The 9,647-nt window shown below is 53.3% G+C and overlaps 2 protein-coding genes across 4 annotated transcripts; both read left to right on the top strand.

The window, feature by feature from the left end:
* Window positions 1–933: 933 nt before the first annotated feature.
* Window positions 934–4,520, top strand: IL25 (interleukin 25). 2 transcript variants are annotated; one of them, XM_050796464.1, is made up of 3 exons: window positions 934–1,097; window positions 1,298–1,515; window positions 3,745–4,520. In XM_050796464.1, the coding sequence occupies exons 1-3, from the start codon at window positions 1,089–1,091 to the stop codon at window positions 3,998–4,000; spliced, it is 483 nt and encodes a 160-aa protein (XP_050652421.1). In that variant the 5' UTR covers window positions 934–1,088; the 3' UTR covers window positions 4,001–4,520. The 2 variants fall into 2 exon arrangements, with proteins under 2 accessions (XP_050652421.1, XP_050652420.1); XM_050796463.1 differs by lacking the exon at window positions 934–1,097 and having other exon boundaries at window positions 1,241–1,515.
* Window positions 4,521–4,933: 413 nt separating this feature from the next.
* Window positions 4,934–7,860, top strand: CMTM5 (CKLF like MARVEL transmembrane domain containing 5). Of its 2 annotated transcripts, XM_050796465.1 has the most exons (5): window positions 4,934–5,497; window positions 6,439–6,591; window positions 7,120–7,212; window positions 7,386–7,470; window positions 7,562–7,860. In XM_050796465.1, exons 1-5 carry the CDS (start codon window positions 5,366–5,368, stop codon window positions 7,573–7,575), a joined length of 477 nt encoding a protein of 158 aa, XP_050652422.1. In that variant the 5' UTR covers window positions 4,934–5,365; the 3' UTR covers window positions 7,576–7,860. The 2 variants fall into 2 exon arrangements, with proteins under 2 accessions (XP_050652422.1, XP_050652423.1); XM_050796466.1 differs by lacking the exon at window positions 7,120–7,212 and having other exon boundaries at window positions 5,109–5,497.
* Window positions 7,861–9,647: the final 1,787 nt, after the last annotated feature.

The raw sequence follows: 9,647 nt of genomic DNA, 5'->3' as shown, positions 1-9,647 counted from the left end.
TCTCAAGCAGCCTGGAGCCGGCTGACCTGTGTCTTTGGGGTCAAATTCAACTCTAAGCCTTTCTGGGGCACACATACTCCCTCCTGGCTGACAGTGGCCCATGTTTCTGGGCCTGCTGAGGCTGAGTGGGCTCACTTCCTGGCCTGAAAGCAGTAGCTGGCCCTGTCATAGGCTTGGTCCCCACGGCTCTGTGAATGAGAGCAGGTTGGTCCCTGGAACTGAGACCTCCTTCCTACTGGGTCTTACGTGAGGCTGTTTCAGTTTCCCTCTTCCTTGCTTCACTTTCTCATTTGTGCAATGGGAACACTCACCCACAGCTTCTTCCATCAGACCTTGCCCATCCAGTCAACAAACTCAGGAAGTCAGGGCCTTCCGGCAGCCCTGTGAGGGTAGGCTTGTATACCCGGGTGGGGGGCAGTGACTGGTGAGGGCACGGGGGAGTTAGGGAGCAGGTCATGGACAATGGGGGAGAAGTCACAGATGATGGGGGTCATAGAATTTTGGGGTCATCGAAAATGTGGAAGAGGTCATAGAACAAAGGGGATAGGAGTCAAAGGTTATCTAAGGGAAAGGAAATAATCACGAAGGTGGATGATCAGGAGGACACCTGAGAAGAGGGGAATGGTGAAACCAGACCCTGGATGGGAACAGAATGGATCATGGAAATGAGGCCTCTTGAAGGGAGGCCACAAGACATTTCCTAATTTTGGCTACCAAACCAACCAGGGAAATTCTGCAAATGCCAGTTCACAAGAACACAGAACAGCAGACCGCTATTGCTTTGACCCCACGTCTAGAAAAGTTCAAAGAGCAAAGTTTACCCTATCAGCTACCAGGCATATAATGATGGTCATCACAACTTCCATGAGTATCGCATTTTAGGCAGCCTTTGGAAATACTTTCAGAGTTTTTTGTTTTGTTTTGTTTTTTAATCTCAAGTCACTCCCTAAAAGATAGTGGAAATAAATTTGAATAAACAAAACAGGCTTGCTGAAAATAAAATCAGGACTCCTAACCTGCTCCAGTCAGCCTGCTTCCACGAGGCCTGTCAGCCAGTGCTCCACCTGACTGAGTGCGCAGTGCCCAGCATGTACCAGGTCAGTGCAGAGGGCTGCTTGAGGGCTATGCTGAGAGGGAGAGGAGCAGAGATGCTGCTGAGGGTGGAGGGAGGCCAAGCTGCCAGGTTTGGGGAAGGGGGCCAGGTGGAGTGAGAAACTGGGATCCCAGGGGGAGGGTGCAGATGAGGGGGCAACCCAGATTAGGTGAGAACAGTTCTCTCATTAGCCTTTTCCTACAGGTGATTGCATTCTTGGCAATGGTCATGGGAACCCACACCTACAGCCACTGGCCCAGCTGCTGCCCCAGCAAAGGATACCCGTCTGAGGAGTTGCTGAGGTGGAGCACTGTGCCTGTGCCTCCTCTAAAGCCGGCTAGCCTCGACTTCCACTCAGTATCCTGTAGGGCCAGTGAAGATGGGCCCCTCAACAGCAGGGCCATCTCCCCCTGGAGATATGAGTGAGTCTGCTGCCCCCCCCCGAATGCCTGCACGTGCTCCCCTGTGTGTGCTGGTCAGGGTACGTGTGAGGGACCAGGGCAGTTCCAGCTTACTTTCCCATTTTGATCTTGGAGGGGCTGTAAAGGTTTGGGAATTGGACAAGATCTGTATTCGAGTCCTAGTTCTGACTCTCATTGGATGATCCTGAGTCAATTCAAGTTTTCAAAACTCAGGATTTTTTTTCACCTGTAAAATGATATAATGCCCCATAGGCTAATGTGCAAATCAAATGAAATATAATCTATGTGAAAGTCTGTATTTATGTTGGTTCTCTCCTTTTCTTTTAAAAAAATATCTATAATGGCCCATGTTTTTCTGGGTAAAATATTAGGGAATAATAGCATGATACAGGCATGAAGCATCCCAATATCAAATGATACTGCCCAGGCCATGAATGGGTTAATTATAAGCATACTAAGGGAGTGAAACCCTCAACTTTTACGGGCAGCTGGCTGGCTGGAGCTGTGGACTGGATATCTTTGATCATTATCATGGTTACTGTATTCTTTCACTCAGTGTGCCACATAAATATTATAATTCTCTATTTGTGCCATGATATGAAAACTATTAGGAAGCACTGAAATAAGAAAAATGAAGCAAAATATTAAAAACTAGGGTCTTAGGGATTCCAGACGTATGATTTCACTTCTTCCTTCTAGTTCTGTCTTAGCATTGGCTTTGGGGTGGATGGAGAAGTTCAGTGGTGGGGAGGGGGTCAGATTTAACTGAGATTGGATCTAGTGTGGATACTACAGGTCATGATGCTTTGGAGCGGTCTCAGAAGCCGGCTGGGTCCTGGGCCAAATCAGATGGCACGGGAGCCTCTTAGGGGAGGCTGGGTGCCAGAGGTTAACTCAGCTGTCTTCCAGACCCCTTGCTGGGAGTCTGTGAACCACTCAGGTGGCTTTCCCCAAAGTGTGTTCTGTGCAACGCTCATCCCGTGAGCTGCTTCTCAGAAAAAAGTTATGCCAGGTAAACTTAGGAAAGACTGCTCTATCTCCTACCCCTTGGAGATTCATACTGTCATCTGTACATTAAAGTCTGCAAGAAGTCTATAGAAAGTAAACCATTAAACGAGTGTTTCCCAAATTCATTTAAGCACCTAACAGGTGTAGGTGATTTATTAGGGAACCCACTTTGGGAAGTGGTGTGCTGGCTAAACCCATTTGCCAGGGCTTGTCTGTGTGGGGAATAGTCCTACAAGCCGGGGACTGTCACCTGCCAGACTAACGGAGTCGCAGACCTATGGGACATCTACTTTTCAGTGTTTTTCATCTTTCTTTTTTTATTTCTTTGCCATGAAATCCTTTCAGAATAAGTAAAGAAGTCTTTCCATGCACTCTCAAGTATGCTTATAATATAAGCTTGTACAGCGTCTGGAAGAATGTGCAGGAAATAGTTGAGGATAGCTTCTCAGGAGTGGGACTGGTAGGCAGAGACTGTTAGCTTTCACTCTTTATACTCTTTTATACTTGGATGTCAGAGTGGTTTTTACTTTTGCAATAATGCTGTAATAATAATAATAGAAACACCGCCTAAAGTCCGGCCTGGTGGCTCATGCCTGTAATCACAGCACTTTGGGAGGTCCAGGTGGGTGGATTACCTAAGGTCAGGAGTTCAAGACCAGCCTGGCCAACCATGGCCAACATCGTGAAACCCCATCTCTACTAAAAATATGAAAATTAGCTAAGTATGGTGGCACGCAGCAGGAGAATCGCTTGAACCCAGGATGTGGAGTTTGCAGTTGAGCCAAGATCGTGCCCCTGCACTCCAGCCTGGTTACTCTGTCAAAAACAAACAAACAAACAAACAAACAACAACAACAACAAACAAACAAACAAAAATCTAAAGTGTAATCATTACAGTAAGAAACCTCATGCTGAGCCAGATTGAAGCAGTGCTAGTCAATGGAGGCTAAGGCAGGAGCCTGCTCACCCTCCGCTGCCTCCCTCAGGGTCCCAGGACCAGTTGGAAAGTACTCTGTCACCTGCTACTGTCATTTACAGTGGGGAAAAATTAATAGAGGAGGGAGGTGACTTGTTCAAAGTTACACAGCAAGTGGGTGCAGAACTGAGACAAGAGGCCAAGGCCCCAGAGGGACCATTTCCTTCCTCTGGCACTCCCATGCCACCCTACCCTCTCTGTTTCTGGCCCATCTTTCCAGGGCCTGACAAGTGCCACCCCCACAGGTTGGACAGAGACTTGAACCGGCTCCCCCAGGACCTGTACCACGCCCGTTGCCTGTGCCCACACTGCGTCAGCCTACAGACAGGCTCCCACATGGACCCCCGGGGCAACTCGGAGCTGCTCTACCACAACCAGACTGTCTTCTACCGGCGGCCGTGCCATGGCAAGAAGGGCAACCACAAGGGCTACTGCCTGGAGCGCAGGCTGTACCGTGTTTCCTTGGCTTGTGTGTGTGTGCGGCCCCGTGTGATGGGCTAGCCGGACCTGCTGGAGGCTGGTCCCTTTTTGGGAAACCTGGAGCCAGGTGTACAACCACTTGCCACGAAGGGCCAGGATGCCCAGATGCTTGGCCCCTGTGAAGTGCCGTCTGCAGCAGCAAGATCCCAGGACAGGATGGGGGGCTTCGGGGGAAACCTGCACTTCTGCACATTTTGAAAAGAGCAACTGCTGCTTAGGGCCACTGGAAGCTGGTGTCCTGTCATTTTCTCTCAGGAAAGGTTTTCAAAGTTCTGCCCATTTCTGGAGGCCACCACTCCTGTCTCTTCCTCTCTTCCCATCCCCTGCTACCCTGGCCCAGCACAGGCACTTTCTAAATATTTTCCCCTTGCCGGAGAAGAAAGAGCCCCTCATTTTATTGGCTTGCTTGTTTACTCATCACTCAGGAAGCATCTACTTTGGGTGCATTCTGGTGTAGTTACTGGTCTTTTGACATGGATGATTCTGAGGAGGAAGCTGTTATTGAATGTATAGAGATTTATCCAAATAAATATCTTTATTTTAAAATGGCCTAATCTGTTTTTGGCATCTGTGGTGCCTGAACACCTCGCGGTCTCCCAGCCTGTCCCTTCTTTCCACCATCGGCCCTCACCTCTGTCCACCCTGCCAGCTCTCTCTGCCCTCCAGAGTTTCTGCTGCACCCTCCCGTCCTCTCCCATCTCTGTCTCCTTGGCCCATCCCGAACACCAGGGTGGGGGCCAGGCTGCGCTCCCAGCATGCTGGAGAGACAGAGGTCCATTGAGGCATTGCAGCAGGCACACAGCGCCCCCTTGTCCCCCAACAATCCGCCTTTGTCCTCCAGTCCTGGCTGCTGCAGCTTGGTCCTGGGGGTGCTGCCTGGGCTGGGCTCCAGCTCACACCCTCCCTAAAAGGAAATGGGAGAAAGGACCAGCCAGAGAAGAGGGTTAAAGTTAGGGAAGGGGGACACAAATGTCTTCAGGCTTAGGTCCCTGGGGGCTCCCAGTCCTGCCCCTGTTCCTTTACTCACATCCCAGCTCCTCCCAGTTTCTTTTCGGACCTCCTCCTCTTCCCTCCCTTCTCTATTCCAGGCTGGGTTGGGCTCTAAGCAAGGGGAGGGATTAGAGCCTCCTCCCTCTCTGCCCCTCCCCATGGGTCTCTAGGGGGCTGGTGCGGGCAGCAACAGAGGCACTCTGGGCAGCTGGGTGAAGGCCCATCTGGGCAAGGCCCCCAGCGGCTGCCTTCTCTCGCGGGGCCCTGTGGGCAAGGCTCCTGCTTCACTTTCAGGTTTCTCGAAGTGCCTTCTTGCTCCTGTCTGTTTCCCCATCCTGCCAGATTTCTGCTTCTCTTGCTGGGCTTTTGGCAGTAGGGGCTGTGTTGGTGGGCCCCATGAAGATGCTCAGTGTTCGGGATCGCCGGGACCGGCCCCCTGAGGAGGGGGTAGTTGCAGAGCTCCAGGGCTTCGCGGTGGACAAGGCCTTCTTCACCTCCCACAAAGGCATCCTGCTGGAAACCGAGCTGGTAACAGCTGCCTCCCCAACCTGGTGCCTCCATTTCCCTGACCCCTGGTTCCTGGCCAGCCTTATGCCAGTCCCCAGCTTGCCCTTCAGTAGCCTCCCTCCCCAGGCCCTCTGGACACCTCTCCTGCCCCCAGCTGCCCCTTCTTCGTCTCCTACTCTGCCTTCTTGCTGCCTCTGCACCTGGAGGCATTTACAGCAGGTTTCAGTTGCAGCAGGAAGGACTGCAGTCAGACAGGATGACTTTTTGGGACATTGAGGGAGCGTGAGACATAGGGATGGGACAGGGGCAATGACAGCCTCTAACATGGCCACTTCTCAGCATGTCCAAGAAGTCTAACTATCAAAAAGGGCAGACTTCCTGCAGCTGCACTTTATCTGTGGTCTGCTGCCCAGAAACATCTCTTCTCAGGAAAGGATCTTCCCCCTTCTTAGCAAGACCACAGTGTAGACTTAAGGCCTCTGCATGTATGCCACCCTAGGTCATCAGAGCTAAAGGGGTCCCCAGAGTCTACTGTGCAGCGTCTGCTTTCTCTCTTGGCATGGAATCAAAGGCATCTAGGGGTGGGGAAAGCATTATGGAGCAGGGGGCACCTCTTGGTCCCTGTGGAGTGGGGTCTCTGTGGGCACAACTCCAGGGGCTGGCATTCACACTGTACCCGTGAATTACTGTGGAATAGTGCTCCTGGGAGCCGTATGACTTGGCCAGACTGCTGGGGTTGCTGGGTGAACAGAATGGGAGGCCGGAGACTGCCCTTGATGGGCAAATGCCCTGCAACGGTGGTTCCTAACACCAGGGAATAGGGAGATGTGCCAGAGTCCTTCCTTCCCTCCAAGGACAGGTGGTAGGTGCCAGCCTAGGGGAGCTGCCAAGGAGGGGAAGGCAAAGCCCTGGCCCCTGCCTGTGTCCCCTTCCTGGCATGTTCCACATGCTCGGTACTGCAGGCCCTGACCCTCATCATCTTCATCTGCTTCACGGCCTCCATCTCTGCCTACATGGCCGCGGCGCTGCTGGAGTTCTTCATCACACTTGCCTTCCTCTTCCTCTATGCCACCCAGTACTACCAGCACTTCAACCGGCTTAACTGGCCCTGTCTGGTGAGGAACCTTGACCCCCAGCCCAGTTTGGGGCCCTTCCTTCTCCTCTAAATGGTGTGTTTTCCTTTCCTCCCCGAGCTTCTTTCCATTTCCACATTTCAGCTGGGTTTTGCCCCGTGCTATGCCCTGTGCTCAAAGGTGTGCTTTGACTCACACTGATTTCACAGCTGCAGGGCCATGGGCAATCAGGAGGACCACATCTGCTAGATCTGCTCTCCCACTCAGCAAAGGTCCAGCCCTAGCCCTGGCCTGGCCTGACCCCCCTGGCTGGTGGACTCCAGCTGCTGTCACCTGGGCTCCAGCCCTAGCACCTGGCTTCTGGTCCTGGTTGCTCTGGTTCATCTGCTTCCACTCCCTGGGTAGCAGTGTGAGCGCTCTGTCTCTTGAATGTGCTTCATATTGTGTGAGGGGTATCCCATGGAGGGGTTCAGAATCCCTCAGGGTCGGGCTGCTGGCTAGCCTGGAAAACCTCAGAGCAACGCCCCCTGCCTTCTGAGGTCCTGTTAACCCTGCACCCCTGGTCCCCAGGACTTCCTGCGCTGTGTCAGTGCCATCATCATCTTCCTGGTGGTCTCCTTTGCAGCTGTGACCTCCCGGGATGGAGCTGCCATTGCTGCTTTTGTGAGTTCAGCCCTGCAGGACTCCTCAGCCCTTCAAGAGCTCAGGCTGGTGCTTGCACACTTTCTGTGTCAGAAGCCACAGCCAGGGCTTGGGGTTCTGGCTTGCACCTCGCCTTATACCTTAACCCAATGGCCAGATAGCCTGTTTTGCCATCCCCACTTGCACTCCCACAGGTTTTTGGCATCATCCTGGTTTCCGTCTTTGCCTATGATGCATTCAAGATCTACCGGACTGAGATGGCACCCGGGGCCATCCAGGGTGAGTGCCCGTGCTCTGTGGAGAGGAGATGCCCTCCCCAACCCTAGCTACTCATCCTGACGTGGTTCTCTACCTGGTTCCATCCTCACAGGGGACCAGCAGTGACTCTGGGGCTACCTGGCTTCTAGGCCTAGCCAGCCAGAGGGGACAGTGGAGCCCAGACACGTCTCCTTGGGATTCACTAACCCCCAGCCCGCCAAACCCCACCCCAGCCTTACGGAGATGTCCAGCCTGAGACGTCACTGGGGACTTATCTGTGGAGCCTGGTGCTCCGGGATCTGGCTCCTGATGAAGCTCTGGCCAGAGGAGGGGAACTTATGGGGGGAGGGAGGGTGGTGGGGAGGAATCTGGGCCCCTAAGTCATTCCCAAATTAAAATATTCAAATTCTACTGGCAAGTCTCTTTCTTCCCCAGAAATTAGGCAGGTCAGGAATGCCAAGGAGTATTCATGGGAATGTTGTGGGAGCAGGTCGTGGTCTGTCTCTGGGACCGTGTCTGAGCAGTGAGGATGTGGGGGCTAGCTAGAAGAAGCTGAAATCTTCCAACACAAAACTTCTACGCTACACCTCTGTGTGCATGGCCACTTTGTGGTGTGCCTGGTGGCTGGGCATCTGGAGTTCTGTGTCTGAGAAGGCACAGCCTTCCTCAAGGGAGCGTGCACCCACCACCACACCTGTTCCCATAGGTTAGTGGGCTGGAGGCGAGGCACTCGCCTGGGGTGTGTGCAGAGCTCCCCCTTGTGGTGTGGGGAAGACTTGGCCCACAGGACGCAGGGAGAGGGCAGCCTGAGGCATCAGAGAAGGGAGAGATTTCCCAGAATGTGAATGCTGGGAGAGCCTGTGCATATCAGCTGGTGCAATGCTCTCATTTCACATAAGATAAAACAGGCCCAGCTAGGGGAGGTGAACTCATTTGTGACAGAGCTAGGGCCAGAACACAGCTCTTCTGACACCTAAGCTAGTGTTCTGGATACTGTACTGAGCCTCCTTGTAGCTCAGAAAAGAACGGCCAACTCGTCCCTCCACTGTGGGTCCACCTTCCCAGCTTGCCAGCTCCTCAGCACACATTTCCTGAGCATCTCCCATGCGCAGACTCCGTGCTGGGTGCCAGAGCCTCAGAGGTGACAGAGGGGCCTGCCCTTGAGTACTCAAAGGCTGGGAAAGAGACAAGCTGGTCAAGGCATCCCCATGGTGAACGCTATGGGAAGGCTCGGTTGAGTTTGGAGCAGACACTGCTGCAGCCTGGGAGTCAGCCCTGCTGGGCTGAGACAGACGGACATGCAGCCAGACGTTCCTGCCCAGCCCAAGGAGCCCAGCATGACCTGGCTCAGCAGTTCCATCCCAGCTGACGTGCTATCTCCTCTCCCTGATGCATGTGTGTTCCTGCCCTGAGATACAATCTTTCTTCTGGAGCGCTCCTTCCAGCTGCAGGCCCCAGCTCCCAAGTCCTGCCTGAGCCCTGGATCTTGAACTCTGGTCACTGTGCTCTGCTTCCTTGGTGGCAACCACTCCTCTCTCTTGGTCTTTTTCCTGCCTCCTGCTTCCTGTTCTCCTATCCTTGTGTCCTGGCTCACCATCAGGGCTGGCAGCCTCTCCTGGGCTAGAACTAACAGGATTTTGTGTTTCTCTGGTCACTGCTCACAGTTCTCAGGGCTTTATGCACAGTCCATTCTCGTAGTCTCAGAGGAGGGATAGAAGAGGCTCCACTTGGGGAGTCAGGGAGATAAGGTGCCGGGTGAAGGGTTAAGGAGGTGGTTAGCAGAGCCTGGTTGCAAAGCCCAGTGGGGAGTGGGGATTTGCTTTGTGCAGAATGGTGTCAGGACCGGTCCTCTCCCACAAGCAGCTGTGTGACCCAGGCAAGACTGTCCCCAATAGGAGCTTAGAGAGAGCAGAAATATGACGGCAGTGTTTCCCTGTACAGGCACCTGTGCTGTCTGTGTCTGTGTGAGAACTAACATGAAATGAGCAATGCCCAGGCTTGGTCCTCATGGCATATTGGTTTGGGCTCAGTGTTGATTGGCCCCAGAGTCTCAAGATGCCCTCACAGTGAGGTGCTGAATCACAGGGGACAGGGGGAGACCCCTGGGGAAGACAGGGAGGGGGCTCCCTGGGAGTTACTTCTTAGGGACTGACTAGAATGGAATCTCTCCCATCTCCTTTCCCATACCTTAATTCTCA

Source organism: Macaca thibetana, chromosome 7, assembly GCF_024542745.1.
Source record: "Macaca thibetana thibetana isolate TM-01 chromosome 7, ASM2454274v1, whole genome shotgun sequence".
NCBI lineage: Eukaryota > Metazoa > Chordata > Mammalia > Primates > Cercopithecidae > Macaca > Macaca thibetana.
The sequence above is the reverse complement of the archived record's forward strand: the minus strand, read 5'-3'. Positions and strand labels throughout refer to the sequence as shown.

Coding starts and splice junctions, on each gene's coding strand:
- IL25 (XM_050796463.1), top strand. CDS start 1,241: ATGAGGGGGCAACCCAGATTAGGTGAGAACAGTTCTCTCATTAGCCTT. Junction 1,516..3,744: donor ATCTCCCCCTGGAGATATGA/GTGAGTCTGCTG, acceptor CCACCCCCACAG/GTTGGACAGAGACTTGAACC.
- CMTM5 (XM_050796465.1), top strand. CDS start 5,366: ATGAAGATGCTCAGTGTTCGGGATCGCCGGGACCGGCCCCCTGAGGAG. Junction 5,498..6,438: donor TCCTGCTGGAAACCGAGCTG/GTAACAGCTGCC, acceptor TCGGTACTGCAG/GCCCTGACCCTCATCATCTT. Junction 6,592..7,119: donor GGCTTAACTGGCCCTGTCTG/GTGAGGAACCTT, acceptor CCTGGTCCCCAG/GACTTCCTGCGCTGTGTCAG.